The sequence below is a fragment of the Liolophura sinensis genome, chromosome 6 (genome assembly GCF_032854445.1).
Source record: "Liolophura sinensis isolate JHLJ2023 chromosome 6, CUHK_Ljap_v2, whole genome shotgun sequence".
NCBI lineage: Eukaryota > Metazoa > Mollusca > Polyplacophora > Chitonida > Chitonidae > Liolophura > Liolophura sinensis.
This window is the reverse complement of record NC_088300.1, coordinates 64665314-64692786: the sequence shown is the minus strand read 5'-3', so window position 1 is coordinate 64692786 and position 27473 is coordinate 64665314. Positions and strand designations below refer to the sequence as shown.

General features: G+C 38.3%; 1 protein-coding gene across 2 annotated transcripts; it reads left to right on the top strand.

Annotated features, from left to right (window-relative positions):
* The first annotated feature begins 213 nt into the window (after positions 1-213).
* LOC135467380 (uncharacterized) lies at positions 214-27226 on the top strand. 2 transcript variants are annotated; one of them, XM_064745154.1, is made up of 13 exons: positions 214-344; positions 9925-10089; positions 13523-13613; positions 14063-14142; positions 14374-14453; positions 15264-15453; positions 15910-16134; positions 16722-16793; positions 16919-17090; positions 17915-18127; positions 18680-18823; positions 19235-21075; positions 21591-27226. In XM_064745154.1, the coding sequence occupies exons 2-13, from the start codon at positions 9991-9993 to the stop codon at positions 22236-22238; spliced, it is 3855 nt and encodes a 1284-aa protein (XP_064601224.1). In that variant the 5' UTR covers positions 214-344; positions 9925-9990; the 3' UTR covers positions 22239-27226. The 2 variants fall into 2 exon arrangements, with proteins under 2 accessions (XP_064601224.1, XP_064601225.1); XM_064745155.1 differs by lacking the exon at positions 214-344 and adding an exon at positions 9246-9366.
* Positions 27227-27473: the final 247 nt, after the last annotated feature.

The following is a 27473-nucleotide window of genomic DNA, read 5'->3' as shown; positions in this document are numbered from 1 at the left end:
AAATTTTCTCCTCACATATTAAGCTTAATCTGCTAAAACTTATCTGTACATTTAAATTTTATTAACTAAGGTTTTGAAAACTACTTAATGGACTTCAACACGTTATCGTCACAACCGATGGACGGCAGAGGCCATTTGACATTCCTGACTATCGCTCTAAATAGTTATGCTTTGGAGAGCAGTATGCGCAGATTGAAAACGAGGCGCGTGTGGGGATAGACCTATTAACAGCGGTGTGGAATGCATGGTATTCGGTCGTCCTAAACACTTTTGTGCGGGGTGTTTTACTGGGTTGTTTCTGTATTATGTTTGCTGATGTGCTCTCTACGTGAAATCTCTGTAAGGTAAGTAAGATTGTATACAATTAATGGGCTGTCTCGTTCTTGATGGAACTCGTCCGACGGCAGACGTTTTGGTACCGTGACGGTTTGGACCAGTCCATTGATGTTGTGATGGCGTGAGCCTCAAACTTTCCATGTCGATCATTTGGCTGAATATTAGACCAGCGCCACACTCTCTTACTCCAGACTTACTACTGTACAGTAAATCGAAAACAGCGTGTCTTTGAGTTTAGTAGGAAGAACTGATGGACTCCTCCAAGCTAGAACAACTGCAACAACTAATCCCGCCTCCCTCCCACATCCCAAATCCAAAGCCTTCAACACTCCCTCCCACTCTTGAGTCCCAGTGTGAAGTGTGGCGTAGGCGCTGTAGGCTACTAGTACAATGATACAATCATTTGTTCCGGATTAAAGTGTGTACTCATGTTTATGCACTATGTATAGTTTGAACTCACAAGTTATGAACACTTCAAACCATTTTTGACTCGTATTGTAAGACACCCAGTAGGATACTATCTCTCGAAGTCAAGGTAATCCATCTCACCTAACTCCAGGTGGCTATTTCAACTCCTCTCTTTGTACTGGGTTGGCAGAGTGTCTGTTTCAAAACAAACTGGCTAAAGGGCACTTATCAGGTTTAATGTGCAAGCGCCCTCCAGAAAAGACAACTCTGTCAAGACCCATCACTTTGATTAATACAAAATGGCTGAGGCAACAGCAGTGGTGATGTCATGAATTTGGGGCTGCCTTGTTTTCAATTACCGAGTGAAATTTACATGGGGTGTTGTGTTTGTGGGTGATATGAGAGTTGAGAGCCGCAGTTAACATCAGTTTTGGACTGCAGACATAGTTTAGAAAGAATATCAAACTTGGCGTGAAATGGTGTGTATGGTTTACTATTGGTTGCTGCTTTGCATGTGATACTTTACCAGACCAGTATAAAGAGGGAGGTTGAAAAAGTCACCTGGGGTTCACCAAAGCCGACTGTTTGTACATTGTTCCTGAGTCAGACTGAAATATTAACACTGTCGTAGTATGATTAAACTTTGACAGATGGAAGTTAAAACAAATGTAAACTGAAACTAGTTATATCAGTATAAGTTAGGAGCCATGAGCTTTATTGATCACAATAGCAAGTAAGTGTTTGACAGGTATGTTAAGAATTAGGGGCATGAAACTGCAATGTGGCAAGAAAAGTCTGTTAATATTTCAGTTTCAACAGTTTGCTGTCATTTTACTTTCAGTGGGATAACTTATGTTGAAGCTGATCTTTAACTTGGTATCGTAAACTGTGGCACCATTCATCAGGGTAAAATTTCTTAAATATTCCAGCTGTATGTGTGCCTGTCATACATTCTTATGTAATGAACTAATTGACATGCTGCTTATTCTTTGTAGATAACTGTCATGATTAAGATACACAAATAATAGAAAGAAATTCCACTGTTTAATCTTTCAAATACAAGGTTTTGACATAATGTGAATATTTGTTGTCATTTTAGATTATCTTATAGTTGCTGCTCCTTTAATTAATCTGCAGTTTTTGTTTGGTTTCTAAAAACATCTTGATGGCAGGAAACATTCCAGCCCTGTCCAAACAACTATCTTTGCCAATAAGTTCATCACCAGGTAGCACTACATGTGTATGGAAAGCTGCAGTTTTTCTGCTGCATGCCTGCTGCCACAGGAAGACAAGATGTAATAAGCTCACAGTGGGAGAACAGGCTTATCTAAAAAGTTTCCAGAAAAATATTTTGTGCACAGAAGAGCACCTTTTTATTTATTTAGCTTGGTGTTTAATGTTGATTTCCACATTATTTCAGTCATGTCACTGCAGTGTCTCCTTGTTGTCACAGAATCCTCACAGCATTATCCATACTGACACTGGGCCAACCAGTACATGGCCTGCTCTCTTCTGTTGATGATAAAGGGAAGGAGTACATATTTGTGCCTAGATTGGAAATTTTTAGTTATCAGCTTGCACCAGACTGGGGTTTGAACCCCTGCCATTCATTCTGTTATTCCTAGGTGCTTGAAATTAGAACAGGAGCATTATCCCATATACATATATCGGTATGTTGTTAGAAGGTTCAAACAAGATGCAACAGGCTCTTAAAATCAGTTTTCACAAATTGTTCACATAGCTTACAGGAATATCACTGCTACAGACAACTTAGAGAAATACAGTAAGTAAGGTGCTAATTAGCACAGGACTCAAATAAGGAAATGCCTGGTAGCATGCTACTTTTTCTTTAATTTTACGAATTCATCTGGTTAAGTATAACTTAACATGCTAACTTTATTCTATCCACAAAAAAATGGAAATCTAATGACCTGTGATTTTGTGCATTACTTCTTAAAATTATTAGGTCATTATTCTGATGGCTGCTTTTGCTAAATTTTGTCCATCTTTTTGCTGTTAGTAGATTGTTATTCCAAGCCCTGTGTTTACCTGCTTTGAACTGATTATTAATAGTTGAATTTAAAGTGCATGGTTTTCCCTGGTATTACATTTGTATTTTACTTGTGAGAAGCAAAATCAAGTTACGGGTTATGCATACATTTTTTTTTTGTGATACATTGCAGAGTTAGATTGGGCCTTAAATAGGTCATTGGGTCAGATTGTTTTGTTCATTAACACCATAGAGCTAAAATCAGTCAGGCCTATAACACACATTCTCTCAAAGATGAGCTGTGATGTGAGTAACTATTAATATGTGAAACCTGTTTTATTTATGATTTTTAAGATCAAACATTACTGAAGCAAACGAATAACATGAAAGTAAATTTTCACAGCTCTTCACATGGCCTCTCAAAATATGTATGACATGATTATTTTGTGAAAAATTGCAATATGTTAGTGTTTATTGTTGTGTACATGTATAGCCTCTGTGCCCTGATAGCCTAAATCATAACAACCCTGATGCGTTTATTGTTTGAAACTGTAAAATAGGGCCTGTGTATTTAAAATAAATATACATTATATTTTGTACAGTATATAAGTACCATTCTATCCCAGTCAGAAACTCACCCACCTTCTCCGGTGTGAATACTACTATGACACCTGAAACTACCGAAGATGTAGCAGGTGTGAGGTCAAATCTGGCCTTAGACAGGGAATTTTTAGTTTCACTTTGCTTGTAGGAGGTTCCAAAAAGCAGTTGAAGATGCTCATGTAGCCGTTTGCGCATTGTCTTCCACCAATATGGTGTGCATATGATATATGTATCTTGTTACATGTGTGAAAGTTCATAAGTAGCATGCCAAAGGTGGGTGGATCTGAGCCAGCATCCTCATAAGTCAATGGCGTCAAAGGACAGATCAGCCGCAGAGAGACCAATGTTTTTGTCCTGTAACCCACTGAGAATGTGACAAATTGTTTGTAGTGTACATGTACACAAGACTCTGTAGATAATTTTGACTACATTTGATGTACAGCATGTACTTTATAAAGAGTGTATTTCATGGATATATTTGCCTAGTTGTTATTTACTATTGTGTTGTTTACTAGAGGGGCAGTGTGTGTACAACTAGGTCGTGTGCTTGATTTATTAACTTTGTTGGTGATTAACCTGTGTTCTTAAAGTAATGATCTATATTTATGTCAGTACTGCCTAAAAGCTGTTAATACTTTTTTGTGTGCTTGAGTTATCTCCCTTCTTTCAGTGGCACTTTTTGTGAATGATAGTATTTGGAGTGTTTTGAAGCCCATGTGCATGTATACTTGGATCTTCTTGAACGTTTTCTGAATGAACACATACATGTACGTGTACAACGTAATGCAGTGGAATGCATTCATCAAACTTTTGTTCATAACAAGTTGAACTATAGTTTCTTTGTAAAATGTTACTAAAAATAAATGCTCTGAAAATGCATTTTTTGAGGAATCTCGAGTTGAGATTGGACCATTGTAATTAGCTTATAAATTATAACTGTAACTTATTAAAGAGTGACATTACAGTTAACCAGTTTCTTTAGGGGAGCATAGTTTTTGTGAAGACTTCCATAATAACTTCTTTGTAGAACGGAAACAAGGCAATATAGTTCACAATAAAGTAACCTCATGTGTTGCTTTGTTAATCTCTGCAGATTTTATTGATGGGGATGCCGCTAAATGCATGTTTTATGATAACAATATCCCGTGGCTCTCCATAGGCCCTCTTTAAAGGATGTGGGATGTTCATGTCAAGGCAGGAAGTCAGAATTAAGTTGTGTAAAATTCATGAGTTGTCGTGAAGGGCTTCGTCATGAATAATTCATGTGTTTACACCCATGTTTGTAACCTTATTAAGCAGTTGTATTCAGATTTTAGCCGGTAATAATAGCCACTGAGAAAATTTTCACACGCATGGATGATTTATCAATTGATGTTGAAAATCTCCAATTCAGATGAAGAAATGTGGACATTAGTTATTAGACTTGCAGTTACTGATTAACCTCGGGCTATAGGTGAAGTCTACCTGTAGATTTTGCTTTACAGGTGAGTTTACACCTGTCATCTTGTCTTAAACACCACATCCATGGCACCTTTGATCTTCATTGATAAGCATCTGATCACAACGCTAACATTTACATGCCATAAATAATTTAAAACATTTGTTACACATTTCATTCATTATCAGCTCATAAGAGGCACAGTGTGGCGAAAATCTCAATGTTGGTCTTTTGTGTTTTTTATATACCGACTTTTTGCTGTGATCATCATAGAGAATTGATTTCTGGAGCCATCTTTGATGGTCTGGCTGGACCAATCTGTGTGGTTACTTTGTTAAGTTCCACAAGATGATTTTAAGGCTAATCTTGGTCATTTTAATTTTGCTTACCTCACATAATGTTGGTAGATGCCCTGTTTCAGATGAGAGGATCATGGAAAATTTTACATGTAGAGACAGTTTGTGTAGTGACATCGTAGCATACATTGCTTGGATAGATTTGGTAAAATATACTATAATGTATCCATTTTAAGTTTTTATTAGCATGTTGACATCAATTTTTTGTAAAATTTGCCTCATTTGATTTGGTAATAAAAGTCTAAAATCTAGAATCTAGCTGGAAACTTTTACTATGTTTAATTTTTCGTAACAGGGTCATAAAAACCTTTGCTACACTACATACTGGTTTATGACTTTCAGTCAGCATTGTGTTAGACAAATATTCAAAAAAATATTTTGATGCATTCAAGTGGTTATTGCCTTAAGAGTTTATATATATATATGTATGTATATAAACACTTTTTTTTATGAAGAATGTATGAAAGAAAACATTCGTCAATGCAGCAGGAAAGCAACATCGGTAGAGATGAATCAACAATGAGCAACTTCACCGCATGCGTGGGAATGTGTGGGATATCATTGAATGCTAAATTGTAACTGACAGATCATTTCTGTATTCGTGTATGTGGAAACACATGTTTTTACTTAGCATGTTACCCATGAATAAGGTGGGCGTTTAATTGAGGGTTAACTGCTCATTGATACTTGCTGTGTATTGATACAGCTGTTTGTCAGATAATGTAAACATATGAGATGGTTTTCTACTCACGTTTGTTGAATATTACCCAGTGTTGTTTTTCATTTTTTTTTTACACCTACAAGTACATGTACTGTTTGTAAAGCTTTGCACTGAAAAGCCCAGTTTAACCAGCATGTGTGTATTCTTGTGTTACAGTATTGAACGCCAGAACACCTTGTGTGAGCAAGTGTGTAAAGGACTGTAGTTGTTTACAATACAATACAATACACAAATTTCCACACTCTTAACAGGGACATGTATTTCTCTCTGTGTCTTAATCAGATGTAAATCTGGCAACTGGTGTAGTTTCCATAGGACATAGTTGGTGTGGAGATGTGAAATACAAGCTGAGTGTTTACAAACATGGGCCATATCTCTGAAGGTATGTGGGGAATCCTGTGGCCAGTAGAAGTAGTAGCTAGGTTAGCTTACCCTGACCAAGACAGCTCTTATCAAGTTCGGTGGGCCCAGGGTGACCTGTTACCATTTCATGCACCAAACTCGTCAGGTATACATTCCATATACAGGTGTAATGGGATAGACTGTGTTTGCTACTTGCAAATTAAAGCCAACCTGAATTTCTCTGTGGTAGAAGTGCAGGCTAGATGTGCTATCTTTAAGGTTGCTTGTTCAAACCCCACTATATCAGGTTTTTCAGATATGGTATTTTTCATACACCTTTGCATGTACATGTATTTCAGTCTAGTCTGAGCGTCCAGGTGCATTGTCAGACGGCTTTTTCACATATTCAGTCTAATATAGGCACTAATTCTACATGTTTGGGGATACCTGCCACATACCAGATTTTCCTCTAGGTACATGACATACCAGTCTTTCTACCAAATCTCAAGGTTCATGCCATGTACCAAGGTTTCTTGTACCAAATCTCAGGGTTTTTGTACGTGCCAAATACCAACATTCCTTGTACCAAATCACACAGTAACATGCCGTATACCAACATTTCTTGTACCCAAGTTTCAATGTACATTGTTCTTGCCATATACCAACATTTCTTGTACCAAATCTCAAGGTACATGCCATACACCAAAATATCTTGTACCAAATCTCAAGGTACTGTCACATACCAACATTTCTTGTACCAAATCTCAAGGTACATGCCATATACCAACATTTCTTGTACCAAATCTCAAGGTACATTGTATGTGCCATATATTAATGATTTAGATGCTATATACCAACATTTCTGCTACCAAATCTCAAACTACATTGTATGTGCCATAGACCACGTTTCTTTTACCAAATCTTAAGGTACATTGTACATGCCATATACCAAAGTCTATCGTACCAAATTACATAAGGTATATGTCATATCACCTTTACCTATACGAAACTACAGGTTAAAGTTTTTTGAAACTGTTAACAGTTTGTCTCTATTATGGTCATGTAATAATTAGGTATTGTTTGAAGGGGCATTTTCCTGTTTGATTTGTGTTAGTTTTACTTGTATGTATTGAAAAGTTGTGTAGTCAGTAGAACATTGGTGGAGATCACATCATGACACTGACATTTATTTACTTATTTATTTGATTGGTGTTTTACGCCGTACTCAAGAATATTTTCACTTATACGACGGCGGCCAGCATTATGGTGGGGGAAACGCACGACCATCCGCAGATTGTTGACAATGACATTGACAGCACACAGACATACATACATGCAGTGGTAATTAATGATATAGGGGAACATGTGCAAACCCTCTAGGATTATGCTATGAGCAGTGTTTTGCCATACAAAGGAATGTTGTCATGATAGAAAAAAAAAAGTAAAAGATACATTTGTTAATTATTTCGCTGTGGTAGCTTGCACACATGTGCTTGTTGCTGAAAACGTCGTTGTACACACACGTAAGGAGCTTGGTCTTTTTTGGGTTAAGTCGTTACCTACACTGAAGGAACACAAACCATCTGCGAGACTAACTTCATTATTTTTGTCAGTATCATAAACTACGCAGCTTACTCTGTGAGAGCGTTTCCTGGATGGGCTGTACATGTAGATGTGTGTTTTACTGGTGATGATAAGTCTAATGAAGAATCTGCCGTTAGTAAATATTCGGTCTGGGTAACGGCCTATCAGCAACAGCCCACATGTAATACCACTGGTGTCATAGTCAGCATTCTTTATTCCTAACCACTTCCATATGTGTTGATGGTTAACATGTCTTAGATTGTTTGGTTTTGTTTACTGGACGGCTTGAATGATAAAAGTTTCTATGTACATGATACAGATATGGTGTATACCAGGTTTTTGATTTGGATTGATTGGCAGATATATAAGTCATGATCTATGTCGTGAATGTGGTCCATACCACCATGAGAACTTGTACATGGCTTCCATTGCTAGCCTGACGATTCAACACTTGCTGAAGTGCTGAAAAAGTGTAAAAAAAAAAAACAAACCCTTAAACATTTCTCGAAATCTTGCAGTGATAAAGTTTCTGTTTTTAAAACTTCATGTTATTATATGATCACAAATATAAACCACTTGGCAGAGAAAGACTTCCTAATGTTTAAAGACACCCAAAAATAGTTCATTTCTTTCTACAGTAAATTTTGCAGGAAAAAATCTGTTAGGTTTAACTTAATATGCATACCCCCCCCCCCCCCCCCAAAAAAAAGCTTTTAAATGTCACTGTTTATTTCTTTGTATTAAAAAGATGTTCACTGACTTCTGCAGAACTGTCAGCATTTTAAATTAAGATCAGTCCAGTGTAAATTTTGCCAGCATTTTCCAAAAATTAAAACAATGAAACTAAGCTATTCATATCATATTCAGGTTAGACATACATGTATGTACTATCAGGGATAGAGGAGCTTTATATTTACTGGATACCCAAAATCCGAAACAAATTCAGCTCACCGCATATTTTGGTATATTACAGAAATGTCATTTCATCGGGATGGGTTATTTTATAATGTACATGTCCCTGAACACCACATTTTAGTCTCTAAAACTGAACGAGTTATGTTTTCAGAATTCATCAGCTGTTGATTTGAACATTATTATAACAAGTTTCAAAGACGGAAGTCTGATTTTTTCTCTACTGGTTGTTATATTTGAGGATTTAGGGTATAGTGTGGGTTTACCTGTGTGCTGCTCATCGCTGCATGATGCCATGTAGATACAGGTTGAAGAGGAGTAGAGTTACTACTGTACACTAGCAGCATATTCCCTCGCACCAGGTTACGTCACTGTCTTGCATGCGACCCCAGAATAATACGCCTGTGTTGGCAAACCCCGACGGGCGCTTGTTATGTTTATAACCCACACAAAAATCTGCATCATTTAGGCCTGTGGGGTGGTTAGGCAAAGTTCCAGTGAGCAACTTCACTCTCAGACTGACTTGTCTGTCAGCTCTTCAAAGCCCTATAAAACCTTGAGAGTAGAGTGGAGGGTTTGTTGGGAGGCGGGTGTCTAGGACTGATGGGCACGACGGTGGGGATATGTGCTTAATATGCTGGTGTCTTCAGCAGGGCACTGATCACCCGAAATGAGGGTGAGATGCAGTATATACTTTGTGTATGTGGATGTACTGTTTGTTTTAGTACATCTAGGGCATGTATTGTTCATAAATTTATACACCTGTAGTTCACATGAATGCAAAAGCACCACAAAGAACTGGTTCAGGTGACTTAAAATATCTCAACTCACCGTGAGAGATAAACCATGGCTGTGTCTTTGACATCTTTTAACAGGAATGTTCGGTTTTAAGGTCCTTCAGTGTCCCAAATGTTTCTGAAATGTTAGTTTATGCAATTCTTTCTAGAGTAGGAAAGCACAGCTGGAATGTATGTATAACTCTTTGTGTTGGGTCTACAGGCATTCTCATGGTGGGTTGGGAGGCATGGTTGGTGGCAACCATATTCATTGTTGTCAACAATATGTCTGTTTTTACTGTCTCCTGGTTTAAACATGTTATTGCCATGAGATGGCTGTAATATCACCAAAGTGGCGTTTAACTAGATAATCATTCGTCTATTTATATGTTTAGACTATATTTACCTGATGCACCTATTATTATGACACCTTTGTACAACTGTTGCTGTTGTTGCAGATCTCTGATGGCTCAGCAGTGTCCACCATGGAATCGAGAGACCCCCTATGAGAAGACAGGACTAACATGTCAGGCACAGAGCCCACTCTGAACGCCTCAAAGAAGCCAAAGAAATTAGTAAATGTGGTATTACTGACGGGGCATGAACAGCAAACCTATGTAGATGTAAGTATGCAGTTTTCTCTGCTAAAATTATATTAACGAGGACAAAACTTCTGGAAAGCAGCGAAACTATGCAATTTACAGGTTTGCTTCAGTGAGAAAAAGAATATGTGACCTTTTTCAGGATGGGTAGAGCTGAAGGGGATTGGGTGGGGTGGGGGTGTGAGGGGTATAATGATGGTAACGTAATATGGCTAATATTGATGATATAATCATAAGATGGCTGATGATGGTGATAAAGAATTGCTAAGAGCATGGAGAGCCCAGTGTGCCCACACCCAAGTCTCTCCTCCTTTCCTATTCTCTCGCAAGAAACTAAAAATACCTGTATACATATTTTGCACATGTGCAAAAGTGGACAATTTATTACTAATGTACACTGTTTTGCAGTGAATTAATTTACTGTGACTGTAGGCCCTATAGTTTTATTATTGTGTGCACATGTTGTTATATTCACTGAACAAAAGTTTCTTAGAAGATGTCATTTTAGCATAAACATGGTAAGAGAAATACAATGTTCATTACCAAACCAGGAGCACATTTCACAGTACCAGTTCTTGCTTGCATGCAAGTCAAACATTAAAACTGTAAATTTTAACTTCATTCAGAAATGGCTTTATGGAATTGGCAGCAAAAATTAATGGTCTTCCCCAGTCACATTCAGTCTAGATATAAGACATTTCTTGTATAGGCTGTCTTTACCACTCAAAGCCATTTAACACAGAATATTAGAAAAATGTTATTAATATTTTTTAAATTTTCTGAGATATCTTTGCTTTCATATGTATATGCATACTTGCTGCTGATTGCTGCGTGTATATGCAAACTGTGTTAAATTCTGGGTCAACTTGACACAAGGCATCCATTTCCCTCTTACCTTTCCTTCTTGTAAATAATGTTACTGATATGCTTCAGATAAACAGAAAACAAAACAAACAAAAAAAAAGTGACATGCACACAGTGCAGCATCTGACCATATCTACAAATATACCTACGTTCACGAACTTACATTTTGGAAAAAACTCGTTTTTTAGAGAATATTTATCTCTACTAGATTAATTCTCTGACCTTTGATACACTGCATTTTTAGTAGGCTTATGGCCACCAAGTATAAATTAGTGGAAAATTTAAAACATTAAAACATTTCTGTATGTTGTGAAAATTTTCAGTGTGTAGAGCCAAATATTTAGGTGCATTGGTGCATGCATGTACCCAATATTTCAGTGCTGTCATGAGATGAAAAGTTTTTTGAAATTGGGCCTGTCTGTTTTTTCTGTGCATGCTGTATACAGTTCCCTGATCTAATTGTGATATAATTGCATAGATATGATTCTCATTTCATACGCTGATAACTGTAAACGTTGGGATAATGTACAGTTTTACATTTACATGTATGTATATCCTATGGTCTACTGGCACTTTCAGCCTTGTGATTTGATCCTTCAAGCTTGGTGTAGGCGTTTCACTAATATTAAGGTGACTGTAGAAAATGGTAGATACATGAAGTAAAAATTGTGGTACGGTGCATACTCTATTACTTTGGTTGAGTCGTCGTTGTTGCTGTGGAGCAGTCTATAAGCTGGCAGACCCTCCTGGCCACAGCATACCTAGTCTACATTCCAGGGTCTATGTGGTTAAGATGTAGCTTGGCACCAGTCCATAGACATGTCATGAGCAGACTACTGAGGATGAAGATTCCATCTGACACAGCCATGTGATTGGAGCTCCATTTACCAGCTCTCCGCCACACATCCTTTCTTTGAGGTGCAGGGTGTGAAAACACATCTTTGGGGAGACATGTCTTCTTGCAGTGATGGATGTATGACTTAACCTTACAGTGTAGCTTAGGGCATATGGACTAAGTTCACCTGTATCAATGACTACTGCTTAGCCAGCTCTCTCTATACAGGTGGAGGTATTTATTTCTATAGTTATGTTAGGTCAAAGTTAGTGTGAATTTTCCGATGTTCACAGATACTGCATTTGTCTTAGTAGTTTGCATGAAAAAGTTCATTTTTTATAGGCAAATAAAGTCCAGGAAATATTTGCTTTTGGTTCTGATACTACCATTTTCATAGGCTGCCAACAGGATATAACCCTGCCTCCCCCCAAAAAACTTTATGCATGTTTTTAAGATGAGCAGAACTCTCAAAATCCAGCAAACGAGTAACTTAGCCATCATTGAAAAATATTCATCAGCTAAAAAAAAAGTATATATATATATAAAATAAATAAATAAAATTCACCCTGAACATGAATTAAGAAGATAAAAAGTTTGTGTAGCAAGGTGTTTAAAAAGGGACTTCTAATAAATTACCTTCAGTATAAAGTGTAAAGTGTAGGAATTTTGGTATGTGATTGTGTATTTTGACTAGTCCTCTCAAAGCAGACCACACATACCCAAACAATGCTGTGTTGTCATTACACTAAGATTACACATGGTGACATGCCTAGCATATTTACCATTTGTTTGGGCTTAGCACGTCTTGCTATTACATATAAATGTGCTAACATTGTACTGCTTTTACTTGGCCCCTACCCTTTTGTTCAAAATGTTCTCATTGTTACATGTTTTAAACATTCAGTACAGCATCATTTACACTTCAACAGATGTGTTTAGAGTTTGAACTATTAGCCCCATATGTTTTTTAGATCGCCATAAATCCTTTAAAAAGAAAGCTAATTTTGAAGCTAATTTATATCTCATTGTACCCTTTTGTACAAAGTATCTTCAAATTTTTTTTGTCGACATTTAACCTTACTCATTTCATTTTCTGGCCGGACTTTCCAGATTTCTTTCAAAACAGTTTGTTATTTTGAATTTAGAAAGCTCATGGCTGGGCTAAGACAAGCTACAGATCAAGACTTTTCAGCCTTTTCGTTCATTTTCAAAAATGTTATGGCCATTTTAGCCCTGTTGTGGAATTACAAACAGGTATTATATCAGAAGAGTACATATAATGTATTGCAAAGCAATAATTCCAGAGTATTTTTTATTTCGGGCATGCAGGTCATTTACACATGTACATATACATATATTTCAGGCATGTTCATCATTTATACATTTTTCAGGCTTCCACATCATTTACACACATTTCAGGTTTGAACACCATTTACACATATTTCACGCTTGAACGTTATTTACAAATTTACAGATATTTTAGGTTTGTACATCTTTTATACTTTTACATATCATTTCCACATATTTCAGATTTGAACATCTTTTACAAATTTATACATATTTCAGACTTGCAAATCATTTACACTTTTATACGAGTTATATTATTAACTTCTGTTTTCTGAAAAATACCTTTGTGCATTGCAGAATCACCCATAGAAGCCAGACTGTTCTGGTGATTTAAATCATAAATCTATTTGCGTCATGTATTTAATGTTTGACCCAGTTTTGCTATATTCTGTGTGTTTTTGTTTGTAGGTCAAGGCTAAGTTCCAGGATGTATTTAATCAGGTAGCAGCTCATTACGGCCTGAGGGAAGTGGAGTACTTTGGCTTGGCAGAGAATAAAGGTACATGTTATTTCAGTACATCAGCACTGGGGAATTTGGTACTGTGCTTCAGTACCATTTATATATATGTACATTTTTTCATGTAGGGACTTTTGAGAACCTAAAGTCATCTTCAGGCCCGTGTTGGCTCATTTAAATGCTGGCATATAACATTTAAAGTGTTATCCTGAACAAAACCGGTTAATTAGTGGTTTACATATGTATTTATGTAAGAAAATCTTTGTCCTACACTTCACTGAAGAGTTTACTGATAATTAACTGCAGATTTGTGACTATAACTTTAAGTAGTAAACATTAAGTGTAAGCCACACCATCAAATTTTACAGTTAACCGCTTTTAATGATTCACAACATTTAGTAAAATTTGCAGATAGTAATTCATCAAGCTTTTCAGTTATCAAGTTCGCTCGTTTTTTAATGACTGCATACATTTTCTGTGTTCATTGATAGATGGGGAGTATCACTTTGTAAACCTTGAAGATAAGGTGCACAAACATGCGCCTAAGTCATGGAAGTCAACTGCAGGGGAGGTAAGTCATGAGCTGAGGAAATTTCAATGTAGTAAATGGTGGACTATTTCGGTTGTACTCCTGTATAACTCTACTGAAAGGTATGAAAGGGTATCGGAATAGATGTAAATGATGTTTAAAGATTGAAAATGTAAGCTTTCATTAAATCTAATTACTGATATTGTGGGAAGTATTTATGTGGTACAAGACGTAATGCTACAGTTGTTAACTTATAGCTAATCACGTTTGTAGGGACTGGACAAATATGGCAAACCCATCCTGACAGTTCACTTTAGAGTTCAGTATTTCGTGGATCAGGTTGTTTTGCTCAGGTAAGTTAGTTGAAGTATTTTGATCTGCTTTCATTTCTTGCTACATTACCTACATCTTAGTAGGTAATTATGACTGGCGTCCTGGCAGACTGAATGCCCCCACAAAGGTGCACAACTAAGCCCTCTAACCTTTTACATGTACCTCTGATGGCTGCTTCTCAAAGTGGTGATAGTCTGATGTCATCTGCAAGTACCAAAGCTGCCTATGCCATCAGCATGTGACATCATGATGATTAATAGGAGGGTGTGAAGAGCCCAGAGGGCAAAAGTTTCAAATCCAGTTCTTGCTAACTTTGTTAACCAGTTTACACGAAGTTTATCAGTGCCCAGTTGTCCAAAAGTGTATTAGGAGTTAAGCCCGGTATTAACCAAAGTGCCATTAGGTGTGTATTAGTCCAAGACTGATTTAATCCTGGCTTAACTGTTAATACACTTTTGAACAGCTGACCCCTGGAATCTTTGAAGATCCATGCCTCGGTTAGCTGTAGTTTTGAGACAGAAAGTTTGTTGGGTAGATGGTGAGATGCTGTCTTTTGCTCTGCCCATTAACTTGTCTACAGTCATAAAGAACAACAATCTAGGTATGGTGTAAAACCTGATGATTTTAGCATAGCAGATATGCTATACTGAGTTTTGAGTAGTTCACATACATGATACTGGCCTGTGAAATATTTTGATGCACAGGCCTGGGTATAAACATCATAACACCAACCAAACATATTGATAATCAACATTATTTCATTTTTGTATGTGAAAATCATGTACCGTCATTAAAAACATTAATTTGAGACGTTCATCTGTATTCTCCAGGGAGAAGATAACACGGCAGTTGTATTACCTGCAACTTAAGGAGAATGTCCTCAAATACCGGTATTTGTTCAGTGAGGAACGCTGTTTTCAGCTGGCTGCCTTCTCCCTGCAAACTGACTTGGGCAACTACAACCCCAGTAGACACAGTTCGGAACAGTACTTTGACCCACGCGAGTACTTCCCTGCATGGGTGAGTTATCTCCATTTTTAGCACCACTTTTTAGTGAATCTAAACAGATGCATTGATTTTAATCCCACGTAGTTAATTAGAATGCATTTAACATCACAGTCAAAAATAGTACTAATCTTGAAGTGTCAAGTAAGCTTTGGTGATAAATTTAGGATTTGGCTATTGCTTTAAGTCGGGAAAATTGTTGGGCATGTAGCAAGGTGTAGTAGTTTTCCTGGCCAGTCTCCTTCACTGATACATTTGATAATTGTCATATAAGTGAAACATACTTCAGTCATGGCTGTGTCAGTACAGCTTAAAATATCATTAAAATAAATAATAAATAAGCATTAAGTCAATTAATTGATCTGTTGCCTGGGGACATGTTGAAAATGACAATTAAAAAATTAATGTCAGTGCCAAGGGTTATTCAAATTTGTCAGATATATGCATTTTCGTTTTTCATTCTGTTAACAGGTCGTGGAAAAGCGGGGTACTGAGTACCTCATGAAAAATGTACCTATAATGCACCAGGATCTGCGAAATACAACCAAGAGTGATGCTCAGTTGAAGTTTATTCGTGAAGCCTCTCTGTCACCAGCTGCTCATAACCTTCATTTTTATCGCCTGAGAAAAAGGAAAACTGATAAAGGCTGGAATGCCTGGATTGGCATATTCCCCAAAGGAGTGGAAATTTATGAGGTAGGATTTGATTTTTGTATCCATGCATATTACGGGGCCTCCATGGCTCAGTTGGTTAGCGCGCTAGCGCAGCGTAATGACCTAGAAGCGTCCGGTCAATGCCGTTGCTGTGAGTTTAAGTGCAGCTCATGCTGGCTTCCTCCCAGGCGGTATGTGAGATGGTCTGCCAGTAAGCTGTGGATGGTCTCGGGTTTTCCCTGGCCATAATGCTGGCCGCGATCGTATAAGTGAAATATTCTTGAGTACGGTGTAAAACACCAATATAATAAACAAATAAAAATAACAATCCATGCATATTATGTATAATCTTCTTTACCTGATTCATTAAATCAGGATCTAAAGCGCTATGGCTAAAGCAGTGGAAGATTCTTGTCTCCCTCTTAACGTTAAGTGCCCGTAACTACCATGGCCACCAGCACTATAGGCATTTCACCACCAAAGTAGTTATGTGCTCTTAATGTTAATATGCAGGTGGGCCCAGAAGATTTGCCTAAATGTTGATTAGGCTAATTCCTAAAACTATTGCCAGTAATGTTTGAAACAGTAATGTTTTTGTAAAATTTTACGATGAAACCTTATTTTCACAGGACAGTGCAGATGGTTTCAAGGACCTTGTGTCTACATTCTTCTGGCCAGATATTGGAAAGTTGTACTTTGAGGTAAATACCAGTCATTTTGTGGATGTTTTCAGTAATATTAAACTTCTAATTACTAAAATTTCTACTTCCACATTGAATCTTTATATGTATTCAGCATCTTTGTGTTGTTTTCCTTTTTGTTTCAGAAAAAGAAGTTTGAGATTCGATCTGTAGGAAGCTGGGATGGCAGGAAATTTACTTACTACACAGACTCTGATGCTAAATCCAAGTTTTTGTTGTGGCTGTGTCGCTCTACTCACATGTTTCAAATGGCAATTCAGCCAAAACTTAACGAGATCCGACATCTAGATGCAGAAGGTACATATTGTTTACTATTTGAAATTCTCATGCAGAGAAATTTATACAGGTCTTAGATGTGTGATGCGAGGATAGAAACCTGTAAAGTAAAGCACTGAATAATAATAGTCATACAGCTGTGTTGGAAGCAATTTGACTATCCCACCACAAAAGGCGAAGGTTGAGGGGACGCCTACGCCCCGGGAGCTAATTGGGGTACTATACAGCGAGAGATGCCGTGAAATCATTTCCTGGGGATTTTATTATTCACATAGACCCGCTGGAGTTTTATTTGCTTAACAGTCTACAGTGCGTGTGTGTGTGTGCATGGGCCTTCATTTTGTTGGTCGCCATTAAATTGGTTCGACTTTACTTTTGATTTATTTTATTGGTTTTTATTTTGTCTATGTTTTTGATGAAAAGTGGCTTACCGACCATATTGCTTTTGATGCCACTGTAATAGTTTTAAATACTGTATTTCACCTCAGGTTCAATTTTTTTTGTTTCAAATTACACATTTTGTCTGATTTTAATTGATTTATCAACCATACATGGCCAGTTTAGAGGTTTTTTTGGTGAAGTTTTGATTTATTTCTTACTGGTTAAGATTAAGTGTTGGTGTCAAAAGTATCATTTTAAGGCATTTATGTGCTTCTGAAAGTGCATTTATACAGGTCAATATTTTGGGTGAAATACGTGCACTTTATTCTAAATATACTTCATTTGTGTTGACGCATTTTTATGGAAATGAGACCCTGATTGGTACACTGATTAGATTAGGGTTGTAAATGTATTGTTTGAGTTTTCATAATGGTTAATATACATGTGCACCTTTCGTATTACAGACAAACGGTATCGAGAGTCGTACATTTACAGTGATGCCCGTGACCTTGCTGCTAGCAGAGGGGTCAGTCCTGCCCGGTCACTGCTGACCCCTAAAAAGACAGGGACCACTGGTCAGAGGTACTCTGTGGTCAGCAACACTAGCTCTAACACCACATCTGGCATTGTCAGCGACAAACTTCACATTAGCTTTGATGAGAGTGAAGAGTTTGAAGGTGTGTACTGAAAGTAGAAAGAAATAATCATTGCAACATATAGGACAAAGTGCATGTTCTGTGATGCTTAAAACTAGACTTTCATGGTAACTGAAAAATTTTGTTCAGTTTAAATTAGATGTTGTTGCTCTTGAGGCTTCTTTTGGCGGAAGCTTTTGCCTCAGACAACAGGCTCTTGAATCCAGCTCTGACTCATACAGCTGCAAATGTAAGACAAACTGTTTGAAGTACCTGCCAAAGGGGCAGTAGTCAGTGGGCCAGTGTAAAGTTGACATCCTCCATATACATGTGAAATATGTTTGAGCTCAGCTTTAAAATCCAGTTAGTTAAATAAAATAGATTTTTTATATAAATCAGTCCTTTTGCATGTCACAGTTTTCTCTCTGAAATAATTGTTTTTACTAATGCTAACTTAGACCTAATTTACTTAAATCTAATTAAGGGCTGGAAAATGAATTATATACAACTTACTCCAATAGAATAATTCTTCATCTGAGCCAGATTTCCCTTTGTGGTGCTCTTGGTTATTGAATCTGCAATTTTAATTTGCAGAAGACAGAGTATCAGAGATTATGATTGACAGCCCTCCCTGTTCCTCATTGGATAATTATTCTCCTCGACCAGCCATGGGAACGGCCATACTGACAACCCCCAAGCAAGGACGAGGGAGACTAGTACCTTTCTCTCCAAAGACACGTAAGACTTTTGTCTTCCCTTTGCATGTAGTTATATAGATGGCTTGTCTTTGTGATTCTGGGGCCTTGGGTGGCCGAGTGGTCTCAGACACTCACCTAAAGATCACCCTGTAGCCTTTCATAAATGAGAGCATGGGATCGCATTCGGTTTGAAGCTATTCTCACCTGAAAATTGGAAAGCCTGCCAGTGTAGCTTGTGGGGGAGCATGGGTTTCATTGCTCAGTTACTGGCCACCGTTGTATGAATGTTATATTCGTGGTACAGCCAAAACCAACCAATTTAACGTTCATGAAGATTACCAAATTACCATAAAACTTGCATTATTACAATTTTTCTATGGGCTTAAGCTGTACAGTATTAACTAAATTATGTATTACATTTCATAACATGATTGAATTTTTACATTTTCAGATACTGGTATGGATCGACGAGGGAAAGAAGTGTCAAAGTCTCCAGTGACGCGTACAGGCAGTAACGGAAGCCAGGGTAGTAAAGGCAGTGGCCATGTGGAGTTGTCTCCCATCACAAGTAATGGAAGCTACAGGTCTCGGTTACAACAACATCAGCAGATGCTTCAGGGGGCCCGTCTCCAACAGTTGGCCAGTCAACAGCCCCCTTTCACAGGCCAGGGACTACAGACTAATTCTCCACAGTCAACCACAAAAGGTCCACCCCCCTCCCCATCTGCCTCTACCAAAATCCAGCCCTTCAATTTACCCCTCAAACCACCCGTCAATACCTCAACAACACAGAGTTTAGGAGCAGCCCCGGTGTACAGCTTACCTCCAAAGACAGGAGCAGCAGCCCAAAGTCCGGCTCAGGTCCGTACCCGCACCCAGGACTCCCCCCAGAGGCCCGTCCTCAGTCAGGGCACGCCTAAATTACAGGTGAAATCAGCTGTGCCAGTAGCAGCCGTGGTGGCAAAGCCTCCCATCCCACCACCCTCATCCCAGCCTGCAGCAGACAGTGTGTCAGATGATGTGAACCTTGTTGCACCACAGTTGGCCGTGCCCCTCTCCCTCCCAGCCCAGCTCTCTGTCCCTCTGTCCATGCCTCTATCCATCACTCCTACAGTCCAGCAACCATACACTGCTCAGCAAGTCCAGGTGAAGCAGCCCCAACAGTTCCTGGCCCAGCAGATGTCTCCAGGACAACCCAAACTTCAACAGCAGTATTACAACCCGGCCACAGAACCGCACCCAAAGGCCACTCCCCCAGTGTCACAATTCACTGTTCAGCAGCATAGCACACCCCTGCAGCAGTTTGCTCAGGAGCAGCCTATCTCACAGCAGCAGTTTGCTGTGCCGTTGTCACAAGCTCAGCAGAAATTCTCTGGCCTGAAGAAACCTCAACCCATGTCACAGCAGGGCTATGTGGTTCAGCCCCAGCCTCACATGCAGTTTCTGGTGCCCATGCCCCAGCAACCATTCTCCGTGGTTCACTCTCAGTCCCAGAAACAATATGCTGTCCAGCCTACCACACCCCTGTACTCTGCCCTGCCTTCACCAGCCTCTCAGCCAGCCTTACCCCTGAACCCTGCTCCGATCTACAGCCTCACCCCCAAGACTCAGTACCCACCACCCAGTCTCCCACAGTATGCTCCTCCTCCCACTCCCCAAGCACAGTATGGGCTCCAGGAGAAGCCAGGAAAGTCCTCACGTCCTGCCAGCCGCACTCCAAGTAGAGGGGACAGTTTTAAGAAGAATCTGGGACCTTTGCAAGTACACATTAAGTCCAGCAGTGCTCCATGTGACCCAGCTTCACGAGTTGTTCCTGTTAGCTTGGATCCCCCCATTGTGGCAACACCGCCAGAGATGCTGCCTGTGACCTCTGATGTGCTACCTACAAGCTCAGACTTTCTGCCAGTGACCTCCGCCCTGTTGCCTCTGACCTCTGACCCATCACTGGAGACACAAGCACACACCCATGTCTCATCAGGGGACAGTGATGACATGATGTCTGTGGATGAAAATATGGCCCTGGCAGAAATTGACAAAGCGTATGCCTCACTGTTTGACGCCTATGGTGAGGACTACCTTATTTCTGACTCAGAGGAGCCAGCCACAAGCACACTGGATGCACAAGACACTGCTCTGGGTGCTGTCCAGGGTCAACCTGTTAACCTATATCAGAGCACCAGTAATCCTGCTAATAACCCTTCTATACCGTTCAGCTTTGAGGAACTAGAGAGGGCTCTGGACCAGGCACTACAGGCTGCTGCTGCAGAGCAACCCAATGACCTGGCACAACAGGTGAGTGTTCTGTGTCAGAAGTACCGGCTGAACAGGAGTTGAAAGTTGAATATAATTGGTTATGATTGTTTATATAAAAAGGGCATAAGTAGTGTGTTGTTACCAATTTTAGACGCACAGAGCTTGAATAGAAGACTACTGTATTTCACCTGAAGTTTAGTATGTTTCAAGTGAGACACTTTGATTTTTTTTGTGAGGTTTAATTAATTTCTTATCAGAAAAATTTAAGTGTTTGCATCAAAAGTATCATTTTAAGATCTTAAACCCCTCCGAGGTTAACTTAGCAAAGCTTGTGAGATTAAAAATTGCAGCTTACCAGAAGGAAATTTTTTCTAAAATGTTTTGTTATACACAAAGAAACTGTTCAAGCAGTTAAGTTGTCCAATTACACTGTGTCTTATACAGTTCCTACCATTGTAGTCTTGATGAGATCATACCATATGATATTGACTTTTGTAGGATCATTATTTATCAGTATTATAGACTTATTCACAAATGTATTTGATTGCTGACAGGAATTAGATGAGGAGGCTATAAAAGCTGGACGCACTCGCATCGCTGTGAAAAATAAGAAGGAAAAGCTGCACCCGGAGTTAGAGGAGATCCGTGGTAACGTGAAGCAGTTCTCACTGCCCCTGATCACAGCTCTATTTAACGACACTACCTTAGTGCCCTCTACAAGTGGTTGCAGTTCTGACATGATGTACGACACCTCAACGATCTGCTCCACGGACTCGCGCTGGTCATATGACACTGACAGTCGCCGCCTGTCCTCCAGCTATCCCAGCAGCACCGGCACCATGATATCGTTGTACAGTGCAAACCGCCCCTTCAGCTGGCACAGTGAACAGTTTGACCTGGATGCGCAGTGGGAAGCATCCATGAGGATGTCGAGTCGGCTCCCAGCCCTGCTGGATAACCACAGGAGTGAGCCCCAAGGCCTCAATGAAGGCCCTGCCTACTCTAACCCTCCAGTAGCCTCCTGGACACAGGCTATAGCTTATGGCAACCGTTACGGACTGCCATGCAGCTCCCCCGTAGATCGCTACTCCCCAGAGCTCCTAGCCTCACAGCACATGATACCACCAAAGATCTCTAGTGGAGGTCATAATAAACCAGAGAGCAACATCAAAACATTAAAGGAGAATGTGGGGATAGCTTGACTGGAGAGCTGTTGAGAAGGGAGGTAAATGTTGTGATCAGAATGCCAAACTGAGGAGCTACTTTTGGGGATTTTTGTTGTTGTGTTTGAGAAAACAATTATCATTATATGACAGTTCATTTGATGGCATCACATATCAGTATCTTGCATGGTGTTATATTTGTCAATTTAACTATCATTTTTGTTTTATATTCGCAACATATCTTTCAGTGCTGTAGATTTTCAGAATAATGGTGTGAAAACTGTTTTATAATTATATTATAGTGTACAGACTGCCATGTGACTGGGTTTTTTAATCTCATTTTAAAAATTATCTCTGAATTTTTCCACTTGCTCCTTAGACTTTACAAACTGTTCCTCTTAAATTTGCAAACTGCTGTTTCAAGATAGCCGAGACTGAGGCAAGGCAGAGATATTCTTTCATTAAGTTACAGAATGTTTCTGCAAGACAGCTGAGGTGCACACTGTACTTCAACATGTTAAAGGCTCATTTCATGAGACAGGAATTTCTCTTGTACTTTGGTTTGCGGATTGTTTTGATGGGATTATTTCTGAGTTCTGCTGTTAATCCACACTGCTAAGGGTCAGTGTTGTGTGTAAGGTTGTATAATGGCCTAACTGTCATGTCACTGTGCCAAAATTGTGAGAAAACACACAGTTTTGTTTTTGTAAAATATGTTGAAAAAGTATCAGTTTCTGAGATAAGATATGTCTCTCACTTTGCTTCAGCAAAATTTCTGAGAAAATGTTGTGCCATAGTCATATCCGCTACATTGTTTTTTTTCCATTTTTTGGTAAAATGTGTTTGAATGTCTGATTTTAAATCTTCTTCCTGTATATAACCATTTGAACAAAGTCTTTATATTATAAACTTTGGTACTTTGGTATTTTGTTTCCAATTATCAGTTTGATAACCACTTTTTTGGTGCATGTTCAGTTTTGGCTTTATTTTATCATGACTGCTGCAAGGCTAGCGAGAGTAATTTTTAAAACAATATATGGTATCATGTTTTTATCAGTCTGTTTGAGATCTGTCTTTTTATTTTCACTTTTTCTTGAATCATTTTTCCACATCATTTTGTAGGTGACAATTTGTCTTTTGTAACTATAGGAAAAAATGAGCTTGTGAGACATGTTGACTACTTCAGCTTAATTCTGTGATGTCAGAAGATAAAAAGAAATCCTGATAAAGATTAACTTATCAAATAAAAGCTGTTGTAACTGATCATAATGATCATTTAATGATATGCAGCTTTGGTATAGATGTTTCCGTTGTGGTGGCAAGGGACATAACTTTTGAGACCTACATTTAGAAAATGATTTAGTTTTTGGAAACTTAATTTGGTGATTTGGAGTAGAAATCTCATCATGCCAGCACTTGGTGCATATCTTGATTCATTCTATGCAGGTGGTCCTTTGTGGACATCGTCTGTGCAGGGAACGTTTTGATGATGTCTGTGTTAGACTCTTATGTATTCTATGCAGGAAATACTTTAATGCCCTCCTGGCAGCAAACACCGTAACGTGGTCTACGCAGGGAATACTTTGATAAATATGTAATCAGTGCAGGGAATACCTTCATGTAGTTCTTATAGGGAATATTTTGAGGTTTTTGCAGGAATGATCGAAGGTTTTCTTGACAGAAAATACATGGAGGTTGTCTTTGCTGCCAGTACTTTGAGGTTGTCTTTGCAGGGAGCAAACTGCGGCTGTCTTTAGGTAATACCTAAAGGGTGGTCTTTGTGGGGAGCACATTGAGGTTATCTTTATAGGTAATACTTTGAGGTTTGTCTTTACAAGGAGTACTTTGAGATTGTCTCTGCAAATAGTACTTGGAGGATGTCTTTACAAGTAGTACTTGGAGGATGTCTTTACAAGTAGTACTTGGAGGATGTTTTTGCAAGGAGTACTTGGAGGATGTTTTTGCAAGTAGTACTTGGAGGATGTTTTTGCAAGGAGTACTTGGAGGTTGAATACCACAGGTAGATCATCAAGATGCATGGTTTCTGATTAGATATAGCGCTTCAATGAATGAAGACATCTGCTGTCTTCATGCATTGGCTGAAGAAGGTGTAATAAAGAAATTATTTGCTGTATAATTACCCAGTAATATGTCATCTCACCTGTAGATGTCAGAATTGATCTTATACAGTTACTGGTAAACAGTTGTGCGTGAAAACAGTGTGTTTGTAATAGTTAGCATTGTCCCGTATTTGCCAAAGTTGTTGAATTACCTACATAATGCCTTAACACATTACTTTTTTTCTTTTAAATTTCTCTTTAATACAGTGTAATCTGTAAATGTATGTTAATGTTTTTTGATAACACGGTAACTCCAAACATGTATAATCAAAATCACATTTGTACAGGTTTATCCTTCTCATTTTTATTATCATTTTTATAATTTGATATCATGTTAAACAAAGCCATATAATAATTTGATAGGCATGAAGACTAATTCCATTTTGAGGTTTGTAGTTTTGATGCATTTATAAAGTAATCTGGCTGGAAAGCAAGAAGTTGTATATATTGGAAATGTGAAACTTGTCTTCCATCATTAATGTGCATTAGTATTGTTCCATTTTTATGTCACTATAGAATTGAGTACATATTTCCTGTGTTGTGACATGAATTCCTAATGGCTTGTCAATTTGTATGACTGAAGACTACGCATATATTACTTGGGCAGAGGCACTATGGCATATATCCAGTGTAGGGCCAGGGTAATAGCACTTGATCCAATTTTGGTAGGGGGCCTTTTCAACATGCACTAAGCATCATATGAGTTTTCTTTTCCCTTGTCTTTGAATAAGCTGCTGGATAAACCCAAATAATGGTGATTAGGCAGCAGTTAAAATCATAGAGAACTTCATGTTCAATAGAGAATGTCCAGTCGTCTCTTCAATGCAAGGTAGAGATTTGTCAGCGATTTCATCATGTGCAACATTTTGCAAGGTTTTTTAAGAAGGCAATGTTTCAGCAAGCTCAGAGCAATGCTTCTCATCCAAAAATATTTTTTCGCTCTACTTTCGTTGTGCAAGTTTTCCAACTTGGCCACTGACTATATCCCAGACTGAGGATCTAAGCCGTGCTACTGGTTACATGGCTTAGAACTTTGCCTAATTTGTCACTGTCTCCTGGACAGTATTGAGAATCTACTGCTACTGGGTACATGTTTTAGAATGTTCCCTAATTGGTCACTGACTCTCATGGACAGTGTGTAGAATCTCTACCGTGCTACTGGGTACATGTATTAGAACTTTGCCTAATTGGTCATTGACTCTCACATGGACAGTATTGAGAATCAATACCTTGCTACAGGGTATATGTTTTAGAACTTTGCCTAATTAGTAAACTGACTGTCTCCTTGACAGTATTGAGAATCAATACCTTTTTACTGGGTATATGTACTAAAACTTCACCTAATTGGTAACTGACTGTCTCCTGGACAGTATTGAGAATCAATCCCTTGCTACTCAGTACATATTTTAGAACTTTGCCTAATAGGTCACTAGCTGTCTCCTGGACAGTATTGAGAATCAGTACCTTGCTATTGGGTACATCTTTTAGAATTTTGCCTGATTGGTCACTGACTGTCTCCTGGACAGTATTGAGAACTTTGCCTCAACTTGCCACTCACCATGACTTGGGTGGGATTGAGGATATAGGCCATATATTTGCTACTGGGTGCATGTTGTAGAAGTTTAATTACCATAACTGACTATAATTTGGACAGGATTAAAGATCTAAGCCTGCTGCTATTTGCATAATTCAAAGTGATCTAATGTAGAGTTTGGGCAGGAGGTGGGGGGTAGGGGTGTTGTAGTCTGTGTACATGTTCTATTGCACTATACATCTACTGTTCCCATGAGACAAACTTGAAATAATCTTGTGAAACCAGAGTCCGGAAGTTTGGAAGCATCTAGTGACTTGCAATGATACATATACGCTGGGTGTTAATAGAAAATGTTACACCAGGTGACCTGCCAATTACTATCAGTCATACACTCTGACAATATGTTAAGTGCCCTCCAATCATTGCCATATACCAACTCGTCATATCTAGGATTTTTTAAAATGATATGCCAATAAATGCCAGATACTAACCATGTTTGTACATAGTAGTCTTCAGTGAAACTTGTCATTAATGGTCTATTTAAGCATATTTAAAATTTTATCTTTTATATTTAAAGTGTGATATTTTTAAGCTTTCCATAATTGTATAATATTTATGGAGCTTCTGGTATATTTTTGTTTCCATTTGTAAGTGTTGTGTTTCGTGTAGGTAACTGTCAAAAGCCTATATGTTGTACATATTGGTATGTACAAATGCAGTATTTTTTAGTATACAAGTATACATACCTTTTTCCATGCTGAACAGATAATCATGTTATATATAGAAGTTCACATGTTTGATGAACAGGGGAATTTTCAATACTGGTTACATTTGCTGAAACTTTGGTTCTGATTTACTATTTTAGCTGCCAGTGATTATAATATATTAATTTTTTTTTTTTTTTTATGGAAATTCTATGGAAGTATGTAAAATGAACATAGAGACATGTTCTTTTACTATCTGTCTTACCACTTAAATGATCAACTATAGGAACTTGCATTAAATCCTCTGTATTATTGAAAAAAATTGTTTTAAGAAGTTGTCTCCCCTGGTAATATCCATAATAGTTCTCTCACTTGAAATTTCCAGGAGTGCATCACTGTGTAAAAGACATACATTTTAAGAGCGCCCTAAATCTTTGAGAGTTCCCACAGGCTGAAGGTTGTTTGTGTTTTTATATACATTTTTTGAAGCATAGTAAATGGATCGAAAGCCTTGTTGTTTCAGGTTTCGTTTCGTTGTTAACTTTATATCAGTTATTACTCAGAGCGTATGATATTATATACAATATTCCTGCCCCACAGCCGAATGTGGACACCCCATTGTACACGTGAAAGGTTAATAAATTTGTTTATCTCATTTGTATAACTAAACCTGCTTGAATGTGCTTATTATTCAACTGTTCATTGAATAGAGAATGCTTCATGGTGTCAATTCAAAGCAAAAAAAAATCACTAACTTAAAATATAAGTCAGATCAAAATCAGTTCCTCACTCTCCAGGAAAACAGGTACATCATTTTTTGTTAAATCACATCTACTTGGGTTCTGCAGTGGTCTGTCAAACCCAGTGGGTATTGGTGATATGACATCTGCATTTATTGCTAGAAATACTTCAAGAT

Coding starts and splice junctions, on each gene's coding strand:
- LOC135467380 (XM_064745154.1), top strand. CDS start 9,991: ATGTCAGGCACAGAGCCCACTCTGAACGCCTCAAAGAAGCCAAAGAAA. Junction 16,135..16,721: donor AAGGAGTGGAAATTTATGAG/GTAGGATTTGAT, acceptor TTATTTTCACAG/GACAGTGCAGATGGTTTCAA. Junction 16,794..16,918: donor TTGGAAAGTTGTACTTTGAG/GTAAATACCAGT, acceptor TTTTTGTTTCAG/AAAAAGAAGTTTGAGATTCG.